This window comes from Salmo salar, chromosome 15 (genome assembly GCF_965601325.2).
Source record: "Salmo salar chromosome 15, fSalSal1, whole genome shotgun sequence".
NCBI lineage: Eukaryota > Metazoa > Chordata > Actinopteri > Salmoniformes > Salmonidae > Salmo > Salmo salar.
This window is the reverse complement of record NC_138305.1, coordinates 72,520,320-72,543,959: the sequence shown is the minus strand read 5'-3', so window position 1 is coordinate 72,543,959 and position 23,640 is coordinate 72,520,320. Positions and strand designations below refer to the sequence as shown.

The window sequence follows — 23,640 nt, the reverse complement described above, 5'->3', positions numbered from 1 at the left end:
GAGAGGAACCAGGCTATGAGGGGTGGCCAGTCCTCTTCTGGCTGTGCAGGGTGGATATTATAACAGAACATGGTCAAAATGTTAAAATGTTAAAATGTTCATAAATGACCAGCATGGTCAAATAATAATAATCATAGTAGTTGTCGAGGGTGCAACAAGCACGTCCGGTGAACAGGTCAGGGTTCCATAGCCGCAGGCAGAACAGTTGAAACTGGAGCAGCAGCACGGCCAGGTGGACTGGGGACAGCAAGGAGTCATCATACCAGGTAGTCCTGAGGCATGGTCCTAGGGCTCAGGTCCTCCGAGAGAAAGACAGAAAGAGAGAAAGAGAGAATTAGAGAGAGCATATTTAAATACACACAGGACACCGGATAAGACAAGAGAAATATTCCAGATGTAACAGACTGACCCTAGCCCCCCGACACATAAACTACTGCAGCATAAATACTGGAGGCTGAGACAGGAGGGATCAGAAGACACTGTGGCCCCATCCGATGATACCCCCGGACAGGGCCAAACAGGCAGGATATAACCCCACCCACTTTGCCAAAGCACAGCCCCCACACCACTAGAGGGATGTCTCCAACCACCAACTTACCGTCCTAAGACAAGGCCGAGTATAGCCCACAACGATCTCCGCCATGGCACAACCCAAGGGGGGGGGGGGGGGGGGGGGGGGGGGGCGCCAACCCAGACAGGAAGACCACGTCAGTGACTCAACCCACTCAAGTGACGCACCCCTCCCATGGACGGCATGGAAGAACACCAGTAGGCCAGTGACTCAGCCTGAATATTCCCTGTTAAACTTCTGATAAAGGTTCTGAATTGTGCCATTCAAGAAGCGCTTCTGCTTTTCCTTCTTGTACCTCGTTATTTTGTCCTTTTTCCCTGTTGTTGCTCTTCTGTTGTCATCACGTTCATAGAATGTAGTGGTTTTCTTCTTCTGTGGCTATGCTAATTCCGTTACACTGATTTTTCCTGGAGTATTGAAGACTTGATGGCCTGTTGTCATTTGTCCTCATTGCTTTTGCTGAAAATCAAAAGGTTCTGTTTGCGGCATTGTCCAGGCCATACTTTCTCAGGATGTTGCCACTGAGCATTTTTGAAGCCACTTGTTTGTCCTTGGCACTGGTAAATTTGATGATAAGGGCTTTAACTCTGCAATGATGGCATTTTGAAACAATAAAATCCTTCTCAAGTTCTTTGGAGTTTCCTTCATTTGCTGTTTTGTCTTTGTGGAATCTTGTCTCACCAGTTTCTTCATCAGTCGATCATACCTTTTTTGCATTTCTCAGCTTTCCGCAAAGCATTATCAAGTTTGACATTTGCCATGTAAAGATCATTGGATGTTTTTGAGCGACTTCTTCCAACATTTTTCCTTCCAGCAACTATTCGACTACTCATTTATGTTGCAGACAATGAGGAAGGGGTATCAGGGCTCGCTTCAGTGTCAGGTAAGTTAGGGGCAGGTATGTTGGCCTCATGTTCTGGCTGCAAGTCATCTGGTGACTGAGCGGGTGTGTTGCGTGATAGGTAGGTCTCCATTGCAACTGTTCTCTTTAAAGTCTGTCTTCTATTCAATTGGTTGCATTTCCACTGCCATCTCTTGTTTCTTTGTTCTGCTTTGTAAGCTCAGAGATAGATTTCACTTCTCCCTTCTCTTTTTATTTCCAGTATTTCTCCCTGTCTTTTTGCAGATGTTCCTGGTATCGTATAGGATCATTTTTTATTTTGTTTCTATATGTCTGTAATTTCTAAAATATACTTAAGCATCAAAAGTAAAGTAGAAATAATTTCAAATTCCTTATGTTAAGCAAACCAGATGGCACCATTTTATAGTTTTTTGTTAAAAGTACGGTTAGCCAGGGTTACGCTCCAACACTCAGACATAATTTACAAACAAAGCTTGTGTTTAGTGAGTCCTCTTGATCAGAGGCAGTAGAGATGACCAACCATGTGATACACTGTCACAATGTTTTGGTAACTAAATTAACATTCTCTTCAAAAAACTTTATTAATGAGAAATTTGTCCTCAGCTGTGGAAATGACACCACTACCTATATTGTTTAAAAACAATATAAAGAGCATACACACAATACATATTGATATAGATTTAATTTAATATTTCTCTAGTAGATAATATTAATAATAAATTACACATTATATAATGTTTTCTCATAGAAAAATATAGTAGAAGTGCAAAAGTCTGGGTCAGGGACAAAACAGTGAACTTGAGGTATAAAATGCATCTGATAAGTAGCTAAAATACTTGATAGAGAGGTGTGAAAAAAAAGTATGGGGTGATTGTAGTGTGAATTTAACAAATAAAGAATAACAATTATAAGAATTTAAATAAAATAAAAATCACTGCGAAGACACAGAAGTGCCCGTAGTTGCAGAATCCCCATTAAATGACCAACATTGTTGATGAAAGTTAATTTACTATGAATTTCATAGATTGTGCTACACGGCCAACACTGCCACACACAATATGGCGCCATAAACTCGCGCTTTTGCCCTGCTTCACAAGGAAACGAGACTCAGGGAAACAACATTTGCACTCTACAGTTCCGCATTGTGGTTATCATGCAGTCATTCACAGCCAATACGAGATCGATCGACTAGGGCAGAGGGATACATTTTTGTCTATTTGAAAAGTTAGCTGTAATAAACACAAATGATTACTATACCGTTTAGCTCAGTTGAAGTGATGATTAGGTTCTGAGTTAGTGATGGAGAACATTGGTGAGACACCGTTTCGGATCACCCGTACCGTCCAAGCTCTGGGCTCCGCACTACGGGGAGACCCTGAAAATGTTTCCGATGCTAATGGTCTGGGTAGCGGTGACAGAATCTCGAGTGAGCCGGAGAAGCTTTGGTTTAAAGAAAGCAGCGCTAAGAATCTCCAAAACAGGGACTTCCTGTCACCCACTACGGTGCTGAATACGCTTTATGCAGACGGACAGGTCGGTGTGCTAGATAGCTAGCTTCATAATATTATTATTTAATTCATTTGAACCCCATTATATATTTCCTTTGAATTGTTTGCAGTTGGATGCACTGGTTATAACGCATGGGTTGACAGACAGACACGCACACAGTTGACAGCACACGCTTTTCTTTTTGACAGGTTGAAGAGTCTTGAGATGTGGAGGTTCATTATTTTTACCCCGACCTATCTTCAACATCCACATGATGATTGTGAACAAAATGGAATGAATACGTTTTCATATTTGAGACCGTTGACATTGTCCTCATCGACATAACATTTAAACCCTGCGGCAAAAATTATTAACCCCTGACTGGCAAATCTAATGTGGGTCACTCACAGCAAAATGTGGCACCGTGTTTTTACATGGGGTCTATCATCTCGCGAGACCATCGCCAAGGCGTTGCGAGGTCACAGCCACAAAGTAATAAATCCCGCCTATTTGTACAATTTCTCTTTCTTAAAGTGTGATTTTCAACCTAACCTTAACCACACTGCTAATGTTATGCCTAACTTTAAATGAAGACCAAAAAGTACATTTTTGTTTTCATACATTTTTATGATATAGACAATTTTGGCTTTGTGGCTGTGGTAACTAGTGGAAACCCGTTTCTGACACATGCCAGATCTCAATAGGTATTTTATGTATCAGAAAACCACATCATATGTTATAGCAATCTGTCAGTCGATGACAGTCGATGACGTGGAACTCAACCATAGGTTGATGCATGGTTTGAGCAGGGGATCGTGATCAAAGTAGTTGCATGCGTGCCACGTCATCGACTGTGCGGTCGGGCACCAGATTGCTATATCATATGATGTGGTTAGCTGATACATAAATGACCTATCCAGGCATTGTAAGATCTGGCATGTGTCAGCCACGTCTGAGCAGGGGAACAGAACAGACTCATGCAGTAGGCAAATTAGGTCTATCCCACTGAAGGCAGAAGGCTACTACTACTGCAATATTGTTTTTCACTGTGTGATTGATAGTGTATATGTCTTAGAATTTGAGAAGAACTGTCTGCTATCCATGGACAGTATGTAAGTGTGATGTGTTTCTGTGTTTGTGTCTAGGTTCCCCCAGCAGTGATGGGTAGAGTGCTGTCCCTGAAAGGGTGTGGGGTTCTTCCTTTGGCTGGTGGGGAGGTCATGGGAGAGGGGCTGAGGGTGCGGGTCGACCGGATTGCTGCGTTTCAGAAGGTCCTGAGTGGAGTGTCGGCGTACCTGAATCCTCCTAGCCAGAGACAGGGGTGTGTGGTGCTCAACTGCCCAGCCCTTCACCCCAAACCCAATTTACCCTCCCCTGACACACTCACGCTGGGGCAACTACGCACCGTGCTGCTGACTGACCACTTAGGGGCGCTACTGAGGAGACAGGGGTGAGTTAGGACATGGCTTGACAACTCATCTGGCATTATGGCACTGTCCAGTACACTGTATATATCCGTGTTGTGTATGTTCATGCAGTATGTGCCGGCTTGGTTAAATAAGTGTTATACTGAGTATAGAGGGTTTTGCATTATCATCATATATCAGTGTTGGTAACTTCCCTGTTTTTCTCAGGTTTACTGTGTCCTGCTGCCCTGTGCTGCCTGAAGATAGCAACATCATCGTCTTCCTCCGAGTACTTGGCGTCGATTGGCCGTCAGTGCCGGTCAGCTGGACCAATGACGAGAGGGAGGAGAAGATGTTGGAGGCTTTGCAGAATTCCCCATACAAAGAAAGAGAGGAGACAGATGGAGGAAGGAGAGAGAGTGAAGGAAAGAAGATGGAGGGAGAGAAGGAGCGGGGGACGCTCAGGGTGAACTTGAAGAGGGTGCTTCAGGAGGAGCAGCTGCCGGGGTATGACCCCAGCCTGGGTACCTGTACAGGTGAGACATGAAGGATCTTTGACCTAGGTTAGGACCTGAGGATTGGTTGTAAACGTGTTGACCTGTAATTAACACCTACATTGGCAAAGACAGAGGGTTTGGGTCAAATTGGTCAATACAATGGAATTATCTCATATGGAACTAAGTCTATAATGTGACGACTATAGATATGAAACTTGCTGTAATGTAGCCGAGGGAAATAAAACGTCCATAGCTTAACAGTCCATTATAGATTTGACATAAGGACTGTCTGTAACATAATTCATGTGATTTTTTTCCTCAGTGCAAAGAGACAGTGTGTCTCATCTGGCCCAACTGGATAGGGCTACTGCAGACTGCACAGTGAGTCAAGCTTTCTATTCCCCAACGCTTTAAACATCAACTTTACACGTGTACTACTATAGTAATACTATATCTATGGCCGTGTACTACTATAGTAATACTATATCTATGGCCGTGTACTACTATAGTAATACTATATCTACGGCCGTGTACTACTATAGTAATACTATACCTGTGGCCGTGGACTACTATAACGTCTCATGTTAGGTTTTCACATCTCTTATTGACCTAGGTATCCACAGCAACCGCGATACATGTTACTTCCTGTCAAGATGAGTTCCGTCAGCAGCAGATAGCGATGCTATGGAGAGCCAGCGGTGCAACAGCGACACAGGTTTGTTTGACACAACGACACATCAACTACCACATAAAGGTGATCTGTACTTCACCATCACAGCCGGTTGGTGGTACCTTTAATTGTGGAGGACGGGCTCGTGGCAATGTCTGGAGGGGAATCAATGGAATGGTATCAGATACATCAAACACATGGTTTCTATATGTTTGATGCCATTCCATTTGTTCCGTTCCAGCCATTATTATGAGCCGTTCTCCACTCAGCAGCCTCCACTGTTCACCATACTAACCAATAGAGGTGCACCCAGAGGTGAAAGTAATCCGGTGTGGTCCGGTAATAAATAGTGCCGAAACAACAGCGTACCAGTAAAATATGAGACTATTGCAATAATTAAAACAAAGATGGAAAGAAAACTAGGCTATTTCACAATCATTTGTCATTACCGCCTGTCGGCCTCATGAGAAATTAGCGAATAGTCTTGAAAAGGGGTGGTATTCGCTCCAAAATGCAGTGTGGTTGGAGATGAACACAAACATTTTGCCAAGGCAGAGATGACTGGCTGCCGAGACTGAGACCCGCTCGGACAACAGTGGACACGTCAATCAATTCAGGCTGTGAATTGTGTCCCTAATGACAATCACAGAATGACATTACACTTTTTGGTGTTTTTATAGACGTCTCTTTCCATTCATCAAATGGCGGATGCGCTGTTTTTGATGCTGGAATTATGCCGGACGAATGTGCGCAGTTAGCCTACTTTTTAAAGTGAATTGTTTGACAATCAGATGAAACATCAAGCCTGGTTGTGTTCACGCCCCATTAAAAGGTAATACATTTTTACAGCTAAATGACATGTCGTTATTGTTACTCCCATGCAAGCACGTGTATGCATAGGATGTCTTGTACTGGGAAGAAATTAAATCTACTTTCTCCACTGGGTCCACCAATACATTTGTTTGATGACTGATCCAAGTGCTTACTCTTGAGGATCAGACGATGCCTACCAAGTTTCTATCACTCTAAATTTCAAGCTCCTGCCTCCAACCCTGGGAAATGATTCTCCACGTTCTCCTCCCTCCTTAATCCTCCACTTCCCTCCCTCTCTGTGGGCGACTTTATCAATCACTTTGAATAGAAGGTTGACGACATCCGCTCCTCATTCACTCAGCCTACTGAGCCCATTGGTCCCGCTCACACAGAACTACCCTACGCCTTGACCTCTTTCTCCATTCTCTCTTCCTGCCACTGGTGATGTCCGGCCACCCGACAACCTGCCCACTTGACCCCATCCCCTCGTCCCTTCTCCAGATCATCTCTGGAGACCTTCTCCCATTCCTCACTTCATGAAGTCATCCCTGACTGTTTCCCCTCTGACTTCAAGATGGACAGAGTCGCTCCCCTCAAGAAGCCAACACTCGGCCCCTCTGACGTCAAAAACAACAGACCGGTATCCCTTCTTTCTTTTCTTTCCAAAACACTTGATTGTTCTGTCTCTGACCAACTCTCTTGTTATCTCTCTCAGAACGATCTTCTTGACCCTTAACTAGTCAAGCTTCAAGGCCGCTCGCTCAACTGAGACCGCTCTCCGCTGTGTCTGCTCTGCCAAAGCTGACTCTCTCTCCTCTGTTCTTATCCTCCTAGATCTATCCGTTGCCTTCAACACCGTGAACCATCAGAACCTCCTTCCCACCCTCTCAGGGTTGGGCGTCTCCGGCTCTGCACACTCCTGGATTGCATCCCACCTGGCAGGTCGCTCTCACCAGGTGGCGTGAAGAGGATCTGTGTCTGCACCATTTTCTCTCACTGTTGGTGTCCCCCAAGGCTCGGTTCTAGGCCCTCTCCTCTTTTCGCCAAGTCACTCAGCTCTGTCATCCTCACATGGTCTCTCCTGTCATTGCTGTGCAGATGACACTCATATACTCTTCTCCTTCCCCCCCCTTCTGACACTCAGATGGCGACATGCATCTCTGCGTGCTTGGCAGACATCTCAGCTTGGATGTCGGCCCACCACCTCAAGCTCAACTTCGACAGAACGTGTTTGACAACTCCAAGGTGTTCCCCTCCCAGAGTGCAAAGAACCTCGGCGTGACCCTGGACAACTCCCTGTCGTTCTCTGAAAAAGTCAAAGCAGTGACTTGCTCCTGCAGGTTCATGCTCTACAACATCCGTAGAGTACAACCTTTCCTCACACAGGAAGTGGCGCAGGTCCTAATCCAGGCATTTGACATCTCCCGTCTAGACTGCTGTAACTCTCTGTTGGCTGGCCTCCCCACTTGTGCCATCAAACCAGAGTATATGGCGGAGCTGGAGCGGAGCGTACCCAATTTGACTGGAGCGAGATTGGCTGGAGCGTCGGCCTTCTCGCCCGCTCCAATTTCGCTTCAGTAGCGCTCACTTCATGAGCTCAGGGCATGCCCGGTCCAGCATGCATTTGTAGTCTACTGCTATAACCCCTTAATGTCATGGAGTTCGCTAAATAATTTCCATAAAGAAATTGATAAAACACACAGGTGCAAAATCAACGTGACTTATAAAGATGAGGACCAAGAGCAAGACAGGTAGTGTGGTGACGTAGTGTCCACAACTAAATAATCATTGTGGAATCTGAAAAGACACGTATCATGAAAGCATGATAGTGTACTTACTATGTGCACATGCTAAAAGAAAGGAACGAGCTGGGTAGATAACTAACTGTGTCATTGTAGCAAAGTATTTCTAAACTAAACATCAGATCTCTTAAATGTTTAGCAAATGTTTTGTTCTATTATCTATACAATAGGCCATAATTGATTTTGGGCCCGTTAGGCCTGGCATATTCCCACGTTCAAGGAGCTTTCCATTTTGATTGGGTTATTTTGCCTAAAAACCTTTAGGCCTACCTATATAAATAAATACAAAACTCAGGGTCACTGCCCAGCCTGTCAAGAATGGCGAAAATAATGTTTAACATCCCCAGTGGCTCTGCATGTGTAGAGAGGATATTCTCTGCTGCTGGCCTGCTCTCCAGGCACCATCACATGAGCCTGAAGCCACAGACTGGCCAAACTCGTGTTCCTAAAAATGAATTCTAAAAATAAATTCAAACGCACTAATAAGTCATTTTTCAATTCATTTGTAGTTAATTCTAAGTAAATCACAGCCTGTATGCGCAATTTATAGACTATAATGATTTAATACCACAGAATGTTGTTTAAATGGTGAGTGCTTTATGTCTCTGCCAGCCTATTGTCACACTCGCAAATGCTTCACGATGTATTTATTTGTAGGCTATAGCCTTGAAATAATATAAATAATATAGCCTAAATAATTCATTCTTAGGCTCCCTGTCTGGCTCCTGACCTAATTAGAGTGTTTATATGCTGTTTAAAATGACATGTGGCCTATTTGAAATGATGTGCGCTTCTTACATTCACCTTTTCATGTTTATTCAAATACTTTTCATTCAAATCCATATGGTTTGGTTTCAATACCTAAAAACCAAATGGTTGGTCCAGGAAGTCCCAAAAATAGATGGGTGTTGTTAAATTGTGATTTTAATGAATGGAGCGAATTTGGAGCGGAAGTTTTTGTTGTTGTTGTGAGTGCAGAGCGGTTTTTAACGGAGCGGTTGGAAAGGACATGGAGCACTCAACTCCGCTCACATGCTTTGCATCTGCAACTTATCCAGAATGCCGCAGCCTGCCTGGTGTTCCACCTTCCTAAGGTCTTCCATGTCACCCCGCTCCTCCGCGCACTCCACTGGCTTCCAGTCGAAGCTCGCATCATCTTCAAGACCATGGTACTTGCCTGTGGAGCAGCAAGAGGAACTACCCCTCCCTATCTTCAGGCTATGCTCAAACCCTACATCCCAACACGAGCACTCTGTTCTGCCACCTCTGGTCTCTTGGCCCTCCTACTCCTACGGGATAGCAGCTCCCACTCAGCCCAGTCAAAGATCTTCTCTGTCCTGGCACCCCAATGGTGGAACAAGCTTCCCCCTAAAGTAAGGGGTAAAACGTCTGAAACCCGACCTCTTTGAAGAGTATCTTTAAAGCTAAAATATGTAACTTATTGTGCGACCCGACCAAATTCACATAGAAATGTGTGTTATAGATCTGTCATTCTCATTGAAAGCAAGTCTAAGAAGCAGTAGATCTGCTTTATGTGCGCTATTTTTATGCTGCCAGTTCTTAAGTTTAGTTTTTGCGTCTTTTACTTTCGGTTTTGTACACCAGCTTCAAACAATATTTTGCGTTATATAAATAGATTTCACTGCGTTTTAGACTTTACAATGGTTCTCTACACTATAGTTGATTGTTTTGTCACATTAACTAAAATTAGGCGAACTATTAGAATTTTAGCAACCAGGAAATGAGGGCGTGATTTCTGCATAATGCAGCTTTAAATAACTCTCAAGGCGCCCCTCCAAAATGAAAGAAAAAGGCACTGGTCCTAATAGCACTGACTTTGCTGATTTAAATACTTTGTTGAGGGAAAATGTACTTAAAACGATTGTGATGGGTTGTTCTCTCACCTAGCTATCTTAAGATATGCACTAATTGTAAGTTGCTCTGGATAAGAGCGTCTGCTAAATTACTCAAATGTAAAATTGTTGACAATATTGCTTTATGCATCCACAAAACAGTCTCTCAACCTATCCTGGCTGCAACCAGATACATTATGAGTGAACCCGTTTTCCCTCTTTCTGTTTCTCAGAGGCATCTAGTTTGTGGACCAGTGAAGACTCCTGGAAGTCACCTCAGTGCGGCCCAGTATCTCCAGTAAGAACTACATCTAGTTTTATCCATTTGATTTCTCTTTAGTCCCAGCACCTAAGTATATCACTGTGCTCCACCATCTGCTCGAAGGTAGTCTTTTCAGATCTCAAATGTAGTCTAGTCTATTCAGATCTCCTCGAGCCTCTGTATGTGTGTCTGTCCCATCGGGTCTTTGTTCGCCCTGTCCTATAGACTGAGAAGAGTGCAGATGAAGGAGGCCTCAGAGATGAAGTACGGAGAACAAGTGGAAGGTGAGTGTGCTCAATTTGTCTGAAGTGCGCTTTGTAACGCGTGTGTACTTTTTAATGTGTATGAGAGGCACTGATTTGTATGATTAGGCAGTGGTGAAAAGTACTTAAGTAAAAATACTTTAGTGTGCACTTAAGTAGTTTTGGGGGGTATCTTTACTATTTATATTTTTGAGAACTTTTACTTCACTACATTCCTAAAGAAAATAATGCACTTTTTACTCCGTACATTTTCCCTGACACCCAAAAGTACTCGTTACATTTTGACAGAAAAATGGTCCAATTCACTCAAGAGAACATCCCTGGTCATCCCTACTGCTTCTGATCTGGTGGACTCACTAAACATAAATACTTTGTTTGCAAATTAATGTCTGAGTGTTGGAGTGGGCTCCTGGCTATCCGTAAATAAATTAAAAAAACAGAAAATGGTGCCGTCTGGTTTGCATAATATAAGAAATTTGAATGAATTAATACTTTTACTTTTTATACTTATGTATATTTAGCAATTCCATTTACTTTTGATACTTAAGTATATTTAAAACCAAATACGTTTAGACTTTTACTCAAGTACTATTTTACTGGGTCATTTTCTATTAAGGTATCTTTTACTTTTACTCAAGTAGAGCATTTGAGTACTTTTTCAATGACTGATTAGGGTATGTGATTTTTTTTCCTTAATACTCCAAATCATTTTCCAGGCCAGACTTGGGATGACATCATCAAGGTCATGACCTCAGCCACTGTGAGGTTTGAGCTGCTCTCAACGGTCCATATGAGCCCGGTAAGTCTTAGCTGTGCCACTAGAGATTCTGGGTTCGAGTCCAGGCTCTGTCGCAGCCGGCCGCGACCGGGGGACCCATGGGGTGGCGCACAATTGTCCGGGTTCGGGTCGGGCTTGGCCGACAGGGATGTCCTTGTCCCATTGTGCACCAGGGACTCCTATGGCGGGCCGGGAGTAGTGCACGCTGACACCGTCGCCAGGTGTACGGTGTTTCCTCCGACACATTGATGCGGCTGGCTTCCGGGTTAAGTGGGCATTGTGTGTGTGTGCGCAGTTGTGCACACCGATAATCGTGTGTGTGTGTGTGTGTGTGTGTGTGTGTGTGTGTGTGTGTGTGTGTGTGTGTGTGTGTGTGTGTGTGTGTGTGTGTGTGTGTGTGTGTGTGTGTGTGTGTGAATTGGTAGCGTGCTGGCCTACCTTGCTCTCCAGGGAGTTTGTGCCTGGCTGGTGTTGTGTTGAGTCAGAGCTGACTGGCAGACTGACAACTGTTTTAACACACAGGTCACCCTGGACGTGCAGAGGGAAGGCAGTGTGTCCACCAAAGGCCCCAGAGGCGGAGTCTTTCTTGTCATGTACAACTGTGCTCGGCTCCACACCCTCTTTGACAGTTACGAGCGAGGCATGGAGAAGGGTGAGACACGCAAGGCAACATGATGATGATATGGTCATTTAGTAGACGTGACTGGCTTATCCGAAGTGACTCAGAGTACTGTATATTTCTAGTCCAACCACAATCTAACACTTCCACACCCACCTGAACCACACAGTTGAACATACACTACCAATATATAATAATATCAAATCAATCCAAATTGTATTAGTCACATGCACCGAATACAACAGGTGTAGACCTTACAGTGAAATGCTTACTTACGAGCCCCTAACCAACAATGCAGTTTAAAAAAATACGGATAAGAATAACAGATAAAAGTAATTAAAGAGCAGCAGTATAAAATAACAATATATACAGGGGGGTGCCGGTACAGAGTCAATGTGCGGGGGCACCGGTTAGTTGAGGTAGTATGTACATGTAGGTGGAGTTAATTAAAATGACTATGCATAGATGACAACAGAGAGTGTCAGTGGCGTTGAGGGGGAGGGGGCAATGCAAATAGTCTGGTAGCCATTTGACTAGATGTTCAGGAGTCTTATGGCTTGGGGGTAGAAGCTGTTTAGAAGCCTCTTGGACCTAGACTTGGCGCTCCGGTACCGCTTGCCGTGTGGTAGCAGAGAGAACAGTCTATGACTAGGGGGGCTGGAGTCTTTGACAATTTTTAGGGCCTACCTCTGACACCACCTGGTATAGAGGTCCTGGATGGCAGGAAGCTTGGCCCCAGTGATGTACCGGGCCGTACGCACTACCCTCTGTTGTGCCTTGCGGTCGGAAGCCGAGCAGTTGCCGTACCAGGCAGTGACGCAACCAGTCAGGATGCTCTCAATGGTGCAGCTGTAGAACCTTTTGAGGATCTGAGGACCCATGCCAAATCTTTTCAGTCTCCTGAGGGGGAATAGGTTTTGTCGTGCCCTCTTCACGACTGTCTTGGTGTGCTTGGACCATGTTAGTTTGTTGGTGATGTGGACACCAAGGATCTTGAAGCTCTCAACCTGCTCCACTGCAGCCCCGTCGATGAGAATGGGGGTGTGCTTGGTCCTCTTTTTCCTGTAGTCCACAATCCTCTCCTTTGTCTTGATCACGTTGAGGGAGAGGTTGTTGTCCTGGAACCACACGGCCAGGTCTCTGACCTCCCTATAGGCTGTCTCGTTGTTGTCGGTGATCAGGCCTACCACTGTTGTATCATTGGCAAATTTAATGATGGTGTTGGAGTCGTGCCTGGCCGTGCAGTCATGAGTGAACAGGGAGTACAGGAGGGGGCTGAGCACGCACCCCTGAGGGGGCCATGTGTTGAGGATCAGCGTGGCAGATGTGTTGTTACCTACCCTTACCACCTGGGGGTGGCCCGTCAGGAAGTCCAGGATCCAGTTGCAGAGGGAGGTGTTTAGTCCCAGGGTCCTTAGCTTATTGATGAGCTTTGAGGGCACTGTGGTGTTGAACGCTGAGCTGTAGTCAATGAATAGCATTCTCACATAGGTGTTCCTTTTGTCCAAGTGGGAAAGGGCAGTGTAGAGTGCAATAGAGATTGCATAATCTGTGGATCTGTTGGGGCGTATGCAAATTGGAATGGGTCTAGGGTTTCTGGGATGATGGTGTTGATGTGAGCCATGACCAGCCTTTCAAAGCACTTCATGGCTACAGACGTGAGTGCTACGGGTTGGTAGTCATTTAGGCAGGTTACCTTAGTGTTCTTGGGCACATGCACTATGGTGGTCTGCTTAAAACATGTTGGTATTACAGACTTGGACAGGGAGAGGTTGAAAATGTCAGTGAAGACACTTGCTAGTTGGTCAGCGCATGTTTGCAGTACACGTCCTGGTAATCCGTCTGGCCCTGCGGCCTTGTGAATGTTGACCTGTCTAAAGGTCTTACTCACATCGTCTGCGGAGAGGGTGATCACACAGTCTTCCGGTACAGCTGGTGCTCTCATGCATGTTTCAGTGTTATTTGCCTCGAAGCAAGCATAGAAGTAGTTTAGCTCGTCCGGTAGGCTTGTGTCACTGGGCAGCTCTCGGCTGTGCTTCCCTTTGTAGTCTGTAATGGTTTGCAGGCCCTGCCACATCCAACGAGCGTTGGAGCCGGTGTAGTACGACTCGATCTAAGTCCTGTGTTGACGCTTTGCCTGTTTGATGGTTCATTGGAGGCATAGCAGGATTTCTTATAAGCTTCCGGGTTAGAGTCCCTCTCCTTGAATGCGGCAACTCTAGCCTTTAGATCAGTGCGGATGCTGCCTGTAGTCCATGGTTTCTGTTTGGGGTATGTACGTACTGTCACTGTGGGGACAACGTCATCGGTGCACTTATTGATGAAGCCAGTGGCAGATGTGGTGTACTCCTCAATGCCATTGGAGGAATCCGGGAACATATTCCAGTCTGTGCTAGCAAAACAGTCCTGTAGCTTAGCATCTGCTTCATCTGACCACTTTTTTATTGATCTAGTTACTGGTGCTTCCTGCTTTAATTTTTGCTTGTAAGCAGGAATCAGGAGGATGGAATTATGGTCAGATTTGCCAAATGGAGGGCGAGGGAGAGCTTTGTATGCATCTCTGTGTGTGGAGTATAGGTGGTCCAGAGTTCTTTTCCCTCTGGTTGCACATTTAACATGCTGATAGAAATTTGGTAAAACTGATTTAAGTTTCCCTGCATTAAAGTCCCCGGCTAGTAGGAGCGCCGGCTCTGGGTGAACGTTTTCTTTTTGCTTATGGTGGAATACAGCTCATTCAATGCTGTCTTAGTGCCAGCCTCTGACTGTGGCGGTATGTAAACAGCTACAAAGAATATAGATGAAAACTCTCTCGGTAGGTAATGTGGTCTACAGCTTATCATGAGAAACTCTACCTCAGGCGAGCAATAGCTCGAGACTTCCTTAGATATCGTGCACCAGCTGTTTTTAACAAAAATAGATAGACCACCTCTGTTCTATCCTGCCGGTACATCGTATAACCAGCCAGCTGTTTGTTGCTGTCATTCAGCCACGACGCCGTGAACCATATTTACATACCATTTAGCAGAAGCTTTTATCCAAAGCGACTTAGTAATGTGTGCATACATTTTGTATGGGTGGCCCCAGCGGGAATCGAACCCATGACCCGTGACGTTGCAAGCGCCATGCTCTACCGACTGAGCCACACAGGACCACAAACTACCATGTTGGATATGAGTACTAGTCCACACCAAGCAATATAAACATGTACAACCTTCATTGTACTATGTGTTTATTGTCATGGTGCATGTTCAGTTCCCATGTATTTGCCTCCCACAGGACTTTACCCAGAAATCCCAGAGGGCTCCCAGTTGGACTTCTCAGCTCTAAAAGAAGAGGTAGGCCCACAGTGTGCTGATCAAGGATCAGTTTGACCTGGGACCTCCCGAGTGGTGCAGTGGTCTAAGGCACTGCATCACAGTGCTAGCTGTGCCGCTAGAGATTCTGGGTTCGAGTCCAGACTCTGTCGCAGCCGGCCGCGACCGGGAGACCCATGGGGTGGCGTACAATTGTCCGGGTTCGGGTCGGGTTTGGCCGGCAGGGATGTCCATGTCCCATTGTGCACTAGCGACTCCTGTGGCGGGCCGGGCGTAGTGCACGCTGACACGGTCGCCAGGTGCACGGTGTTTCCTCCGACACATTGGTGCGGTTGGCTTCCGGGTTAAGTGGGCATTGTGTCAAGAAGCAGTGCGGCTTGGTTGGGTTGTGTTTCGGAGGACGCATGGCTCCCAACCTTCGCCTCTCCCGAGTCCGTACGGGAGTAGCAGCGATGAGACAAGACTGTAACTACCAATTGGATACCATGAAATTGGGGGTAAAAATAAATATTTTTAAAAAGGATCAGTTTGACCTTTTAGGTCATAACTAGATGGACGGGGATACCTGATACCTGATCAGCACTTCGACTCCGAGACGCTTTGTGAATATCTGTGTTTAATTTTTACTTAGGTCCTCCAGAGACTGTCTCTCTTTCTGTTTCACAGGGGGAGTGGCTTCTTCTGTTCAATTACCTTATTCCATTTTCTGAGCTTCTCGACCAATCAGGACAGGTGTTGGAGTGTGATGGAGGAGGGGCCAGAGTCAACCTGAAGACTGAACAGGTGAGGTTTTAAAAGGATATATTTGTAGTGTATTGAAATATCAGTTGATAGCAAAAATGAAAACACGAAGCAGACCAAACTCTTTGGTCCTTTATAAACCTGCAGTATGTAAAATATTGTGTGCTATAGACTGGAAAATAAATAAATGTGACTCTGGATGACAACATAATGATGTTTGTTTCCAACATTAGCGCTGTTTTCCTAAAGAAGTTTAGTCCGCTTCGTGTTTTGTTTCCTTGCTACGATACTAACGAGTATGGCGATACTGGTATTGTCCCGGCCCTAGTTCATATAGGTGAATGAATGCTCATACAATGTATGTTTAATGTGTGTGCAATGTGTCTCCCAGATCTGCAAGTTCCTGGTGTCTCTCAGTAAGGATTTTAGCTCCTATTACAACAGAGTCCACGTCCTTGGGGTGAGCAATCAGTCATTTTACATGTCTGTCTGTCTGTCTGTCTGTCTGTCTGTCTGTCTGTCTGTCTGTCTGTCTGTCTGTCTGTCTGTCTGTCTGTCTGGTAGTTAAATTAGGTTAGAGTTAGTGGACAGTGCACTTTTTAGAGCATGTGTCTCGCAGTATGTAGAATTAAGTAAACGTTTGCATGTGTGATGCCCCCTATTGTTTGACACATGGAGATCCATGTGTTAATAGCCTCTGGTCATCCATACCAGGCCTATGCCCCCTATTGTTTGACACATGGAGATCCATGTGTTAATAGCCTCTGGTCATCCATACCAGGCCTGAAACATGGCGTACTGGCAGACAGCACAGCTGATTTGGATTTAAACTGATTTAAAGTTCCCACGTAGTTCAGTCCATAACGTTTAACCTCAATCTGTCTCTCTCCCTCTGTCCCCCTCTCTTCCCTTCTCTAAAGGAGGCGTTGCCTCACCTCTTCAATCAGATGTTCTGTCGGCTGCAGTTGTTGAGAGCACTGAGAGAGCTCTACCATCGCGCCCTGGATACTCTTCACCTTCCTCCCATCCGGCAGCTATAGCCACAAATACCCCAACCGTAGCCCCGAATATAGCCCCAACAAATGCCCCCAAATACCCCAACTGTAGCCCCGAATATAGCCCCAACAAATGCCCCCAAATACCCCAACTGTAGCCCCGAATATAGCCCCAACAAATGCCCCCAAATACTCCAACTAATGCCCCATGAACTGGCCCAAATATAAGGCTCAATATCCGCCGTAAATGATCACTAGCCTATCCCCTACATGAAATACACATATAAATGTCACTTTTACTACTGTACTGTAGCTATTATTAGGCTTTTATCCCCCCCCCCCCCCCCCCCAATTAAAACCCTGTGAAGTCCTCTATGTATATGTGACATACACCTTCCATTACTGCCCAGTCTATTTACTGTTGATAGCTATTATTAGGCTTTTATCCCCCCCCCCCCCCCCCCCCCCCCAATTAAAACCCTGTGAAGTCCTCTTATGTATATGTGACATACACCTTCCATTACTGCCCAGTCTATTTACTGTTGATAAAAGAAACCGTATAGATCATTTGCACCCCTCTGTGAAGTCTTGGTCTCCCCAGACGTATCACCAGTATCTGTGGTGTACCACAGATCCAGCCTCTACCGGAGACCCTCACTGCCTTTTGAACCAATGAACATCTACCTGTCTTCAGTCTTCCCTTATACGATACCATAGACACTATTCCTCTAACAGACCCTGCCCTAGAGCCATAGATACAGTATTTACACACTCTGCATGTACACCATGTAAGCACTGCCCCCGCCCTCATCACTAGATATTTCTCCTGGCCACCATGAGACATTTACTGTCCCCTTCTCCCTTCCCCTCCACTGGCTGTGTCAGTATTATATATATATATATATATATATATATATATATATATATATATATATATATATATATATATATATATATATATATATATATATATATATATATATATATATATATATATATATATATATATATATATATATATATATATATATATATATATATATATATATATATATATATATATATATATATATATATATATATGCAGTTGTTCAATTTGATAAACTCTTTGGTTAGTGTCGATTGATCTCAAAAAGTATTTGTAATGGAATGATATATGTGACATAGACTAACCCACCACAGTACTTCTCTTGTGCCAAAGTACTATACAGTACTGTCCCAGTTCTCCATTGTCGCTCTGTGCCATATCTTGGACTGTTATTGTTGTGTACGTTTGTGTGTCGGTGGTGACCCGAGCTTTACAGGGACTCTTCTCTCCCGCAATGTTGCCAACGGTGCATCGGGCCAATCTATTTTCCACCTCGATCAATAAATGAGTGTTGACCTCGGCGACCCTGCTGCCGTGTGTGTTAAGATGCGTGTTAAGGTTTGTATATGTACCACAGTGCTGCACCGTGTGCAGCTATTTGTTGTTCATGTTAAGTGTGATGAGTTACGGGGAAAGTCTATAAATGGTTGCATAACGCCTGGGGATTACAGAAATAATTGGTTATGAGTATAATTCATTTGTAGGCCATATCAGATCACTTCCCCCATCATAGCGCTTATATAAAAAGATATGTGGATGCTCAAGTTCACGCTAGGCAATTAAAATGGACGCCGGGGCCACGCAATTAAAAACGTATCCACATTGACGGCTATAGCGAGTAATTGGTGGTTCAGCCCTCTCCTCATCATTAGCTGGTCCTGCCACATCATGCTCTATGCTCTCTGTATGTCAAATTGAGTGATTCTTTTTTCCCCTCCGCTGGTGTCCTTTTGACCCCCCCCATAATAAGACAGGAACAGCTGGCCTTGGAGCTCTCCACGGGCTGCAGCTGTTTGCTCTCCTCCCAACACAGCCACCACGGGTCCAATTCCTTAGGGCAGACCGTAGCAATGTAAAACGAGTCTTTCTGATTGGGACAAGGTTTTCTGACGTCAGACCAAACATCTCGAGGCAGGCAGGGTTTTCCAGTTCAGTGTTACACTGACTGCCTTTATGTGGGGGAATCGGCCGTTTCTAACATCTGTTTATCCATTTAGCAGGGGAATATACGTCCCCCCATAGTTGATTAACCATTCTCTTTCATATCTGTGCGTCAGATTACCATCTGACTGTCTAGATTTCTGGTCCAACATGACGCAATGCTATGACTTCAGCTTTTTTTTTATTTTCTGGGAATAGACTGGTTATTACAGTTTGAAAACAATTTCTGCGTGTGTGTGTGTGCAGAGGTGTGTGCGTATGTTCCCATTCCCCACAGCCAATGAGTTAAAAGAGTCTGGACTAGAAGTCTGACGAGACTAGGCAGGGGTGGTGCAGCACACAAACATAGCCACAGGGTGGAGCTCTACTGTCATATTTTAGCCACCTGACAGTCCACCAGCCTTGCTTTGCATCTCCTCCTATCAAAGCGTTCCAATTCTCCTACCCTGCCTGCTTGTCAATCACTCCCCTCGGGCCTCGGTTGGCCAGAGACAATAGAGGGAGGAGAGAGAGAGAGAGAAAAAGGGACGTAAACATGAAAGCAGTTCGGAAACGGAGGGATGGATACGGAAAGGGAAAGGAGAGCACGCAGTCATCCCTATGAGCAAATCTACTGTCTTAAAGGAGGGAGAAAACAGAGAGATGAATGAGGTCAGGGATGCTCATGAGTGATTCTTTGTGGTTGCCAGGGAGAGAGAGAGCAGGAGAGCGAGCACAGGAGGGTGGGAGAAGAAGAGGGAGTAGGCTGGGCTACTGATATTGATGGGTATTTAAGTGCTTTGACTGACTGTGGCTGGGCATACCCAACCGAGCCAGGAAATGACAGGATGTGAGACTGGGGATTGGAGGGAGGCTAACCGAGACTGAGGAGCAGACAGACACTGTCACAGTGCCAGACGACTCAAATGATGTCTAACACAAACAACACCATGACTGATATCAGTCAGAACATCCAGGATATTTTCCTACTTAATGTGCTTCTTATATGAGTCACAGATCCTCTGAGGGAGTGGTGACTGAGGAAGAGATTCTACTGAAAGATAATCTAAATTGTCGTTTATAACGCTGCAGGTTATTTTCAAGGGAACGTGGATCCCGTTGAGCGTGTCCCAGAGTGCCTTTGAATGTGCAGTGTGTGGTTAGAGGAGAGCGTGTGACTTTGTGGGGGTTGGTTGATGGTAGGGGCAGGGGCCCGGAGATGGTTAGACTGAATCAGATAAACTCCTCATGCAACAGCTGTCATCCAGCCCTTTTCGCCCTCTCTCTCGCCCTCTCTCTCGCCCTCTCTCTCGCCCTCTCTCTGCCACTCTCGTTCTGTGGCTCCCTTTCCTTTCTCTCCTTGCTCTACCCTGGTTGAATACAAAATAGGGAACTGATTGAACTTGATTTGCTGTGTACTGGATACCCAATTGTGAGCAAATGAGACGTACCATCCATTGTTTGAATGAATCCCTGAATTAGTACATTATGATTATAACTGTGTATAATTGTGTATTTCCTGATTCTGTTCTTTCGGACATGTTTGTGTACGCATGTGCATGTGAGTGCGCGCGTAGGTCTACCCTCTTCACATATTCACAGGCCAAGAAAATAGGCTGAAGGCTGCTTAATACTGTATCTGATCAGATCACATTACTGTTCATGGGTATTGACCTTCTCCCAGCACTTTGGTTTAATCCAATATCCTCTTGACCACCCTCTCAACCAGCCACGTGGTTAGGAAGCTCCTATATCAAACTAACTGCACATCCAGCAATAATGATTTACAGTCAACATGAGGCCGGTGCTGTGAGGATGCCCTGCTGGGTTCAAGCCCTCCAGGACCCTAGTTGAATAGCTCTGCTTGTAGGGATAATACACTTCTTTAGTTAATGCTAATAAAGTCCCATAAAGGCCTAGGGATAGAGATCCAGCCATTCAGCTGCTGCTGCATCCGTCCATTCAGCTGCTGCTGCATCCGTCCATTCAGCTGCTGCTGCATCCGTCCATTCAGCTGCTGCTGCATCCGTCCATTCAGCTTGCTGCTGCATCTGTCCATTCAGCTGCTGCTGATCCAATTTGGATTAGTCAGGTTCCCGTCTGAAATGGATCCAGTGTGACCCGGGCCGGCGGCCGCCAGGTGCCAGGCTGATGCAACCCAGACCACAGTAGTGTGATAGGGATCCTCCATCCAGCCTGATCTCACTTGACTGATCCAGTTAGGGGTAGATCCAGCCTGACAGCGCCGTGGCTCTGCTAACTCAGACCTGGCAGTTATGGCAACTTTCCACCTGAGACTTACCCCGGGGTGTTTTACCAAAAAGGCTCGGACTTTTTTGCTTCCACCTCCAAGGTCCGGCTGTAGTGTTTCACTGGGCCCTGGCCTCAGTGGATCTGCTCTGACTAAGGGCAAGGCCAGGTAACTGGTACTTTTCAGCCTGCATTTACCTGCATTTACATAACAATGGCTAACTGTGGACGATTATCACCTTCTCAAGGTGGATGATTATCACCTTCTCAAGGTGGATGATTATCACCTTCTCAAGGTGGACGATTATCACCTTCTCAAGGTGGACGATTATCACCTTCTCAAGGTGGACGATTATCACCTTCTCAAGGTGGACGATTATCACCTTCTCAAGGTGGACGATTACCACCTTCTCAATGTGGACGATTATCACCTTCTCAAGGTGGATGATTATCACCTTCTCAAGGTGCACGATTACCACCTTCTCAAGGTGGACGATTATCACCTTCTCAAGGTGGACGATTATCACCTTCTCAAGGTGGACGATTATCACCTTCTCAAGGTGGATGATTATCACCTTCTCAAGGTGGACGATTACCACCTTCTCAAGGTGGACAATTATCACCTTCTCAAGGTGGACGATTATAACCTTCTCAAGGTGGACGATTACCACCTTCTCAATGTGATAATCATTCTCAGTTAGCCATTGTTATGTACCTACTACCATACGCCGTTCAAAGGCACATAAATATTTTGTCTTGCCCATTTACCACCATCTCACAAAGTCTTGTTGATGCATAGGTTGTTGATTCTGTTCGCCCCAAGTCTTTAGTGTCACACTCCTGATGGAAAAAACAGTTTCCCACCCTAAAAAAATAACATTAGCACTTTTAATATGAACATTGGCAACACACTGGTGTGAGGTAAGTCTCAGGTGGAAATGCCCCCATTATAGTGCTCTAGAATCTCATGATCTCATAAAGCCTACTGATATACACTGAGTACAAAACATTAAGAACACCTGCTCTTTCCATGACATAGACTGACCAGGTGAATCCAGGTGAAAGCTATGATCCCTTATTGACGTCACCTGTTAAATCCACTTCAATCAGTGTAGATGAAGGGGAGGAGACAAGTTAAAGAAGGATTTTTAAGTCTTGAGACAACTGAGACATGGATTGCTTATGTGTGCCATTCAGAGGGTGAATGGGCAAGATTTACGTGCCTTTGAACAGGGTATGGTAGTAGGTGCCAGGCGCACCGGTTTGAGAGTGTCAAGAACTGCATCGCTGCAGGGTTTCATGCTCAACAGTTTCCCGTGTGTACCAAAAATGAATCACCACCCAAAGGACTTCCAGCCAACTTGACACAACTGCAGGAAGCATTGTAGTAAACATGGGCCAGCATCCCTGTGGATAGTTTTTTTACACTTTGTAGAGTCCATGCCCCGATGAATTGAGGCTGTTCTGAGGGCAAAAAGGGATGCAACTCAATACTGGGAAGGTGTTCCTAATGTTTTGTACACTCAGTGTAGATCTCAGTCTATATATTACAGTGACTCTGTGTTTCTACGTTGTATTTTGAGGATTCAATTTGATCTGGCACTGGTAATATGCCAATGTGGATTTATGTCCTGAATGTTCCCTCATAGTGAATGATTTCATTTAATGGAATTTTTACATCCGTGTTTTACCTGAATGTTCACATTCATTAGGATATTTGCAATTTGATCCATTCTATGGGAATATGCTTGGGGGAGTTGTGCATGTGTAGTGAGAGAGAAATGGTGATAAAAGCTGTTCAGGGACTGTAGGAAATATGTCAGGTTTTATGTATTTCTGCGCCGCATTCGTTTTCCTCATTCTCTTTTATTTTTTTTTTAAATGTCAACTCACTCTCTCTCCCACGCTTCACCCCCACGCCTCTCTCTCTCTCTCTCTCTCTCTCTCTCTCTCTCTATTCTGTGATTTGGGTCACTGGCTGACTAAGAGAGGACACACAGCTGGCCTATAACCCCCCCACACACACAGACTCTCACAGTCTGTAAATTATTTGTTTACTGTTGTTTGCCCACACTGAACATGAACTTCTCTTTCTCTGCCACTCTCCCTTCATCCAGTCATTCTTTTTATAAACAAATCTCTGTGACTTGAATATATGTGTGTGTGTGTGTGTGTGTGTGTGTGTATAAGGGATCCTGCTGCTCTCTTCATCATATCAAGAGATTTTCATTCTATTTGCTTTATATGTTTATATGACAGAGAAATCTGTCCAATTTGTTTAGATTCATAGTGGAACCCAGAATGGTGGATTGATGTGTTTTGTGTATAGGATGGCAGATCAGTAATATCATGATCAAATTGGGCAAACTCTAGGCCCCTGTCTGAATCTATAAAACTAGCAGTCAGATAATGAACATAGGTCTACAGGCCCTGTGGTTTGGTCACATA

General features: G+C 45.0%; 1 protein-coding gene across 1 annotated transcript; it reads left to right on the top strand.

Moving 5' to 3' along the window:
* The first annotated feature begins 2,472 nt into the window (after nt 1-2,472).
* Nucleotides 2,473-17,013, top strand: dalrd3 (DALR anticodon binding domain containing 3). Its single transcript, XM_014146315.3, has 13 exons — nt 2,473-2,966; nt 4,067-4,371; nt 4,556-4,863; nt 5,147-5,205; nt 5,438-5,539; nt 10,196-10,260; nt 10,450-10,508; nt 11,204-11,286; nt 11,788-11,917; nt 15,161-15,219; nt 15,865-15,981; nt 16,331-16,399; nt 16,860-17,013. The coding sequence occupies exons 1-13, from the start codon at nt 2,733-2,735 to the stop codon at nt 16,977-16,979; spliced, it is 1,710 nt and encodes a 569-aa protein (XP_014001790.3). The 5' UTR covers nt 2,473-2,732; the 3' UTR covers nt 16,980-17,013.
* Nucleotides 17,014-23,640: the final 6,627 nt, after the last annotated feature.

What these genes read in the sequence shown, in the direction of transcription:
- dalrd3 (XM_014146315.3), top strand. Translation starts at nt 2,733, where the DNA reads ATGGAGAACATTGGTGAGACACCGTTTCGGATCACCCGTACCGTCCAA. An exon ending in CGAGCGAGGCATGGAGAAGG is followed by an intron (nt 11,918 to 15,160) that starts GTGAGACACGCA and finishes TGCCTCCCACAG; the next exon opens with GACTTTACCCAGAAATCCCA. An exon ending in ACAGAGTCCACGTCCTTGGG is followed by an intron (nt 16,400 to 16,859) that starts GTGAGCAATCAG and finishes CCTTCTCTAAAG; the next exon opens with GAGGCGTTGCCTCACCTCTT.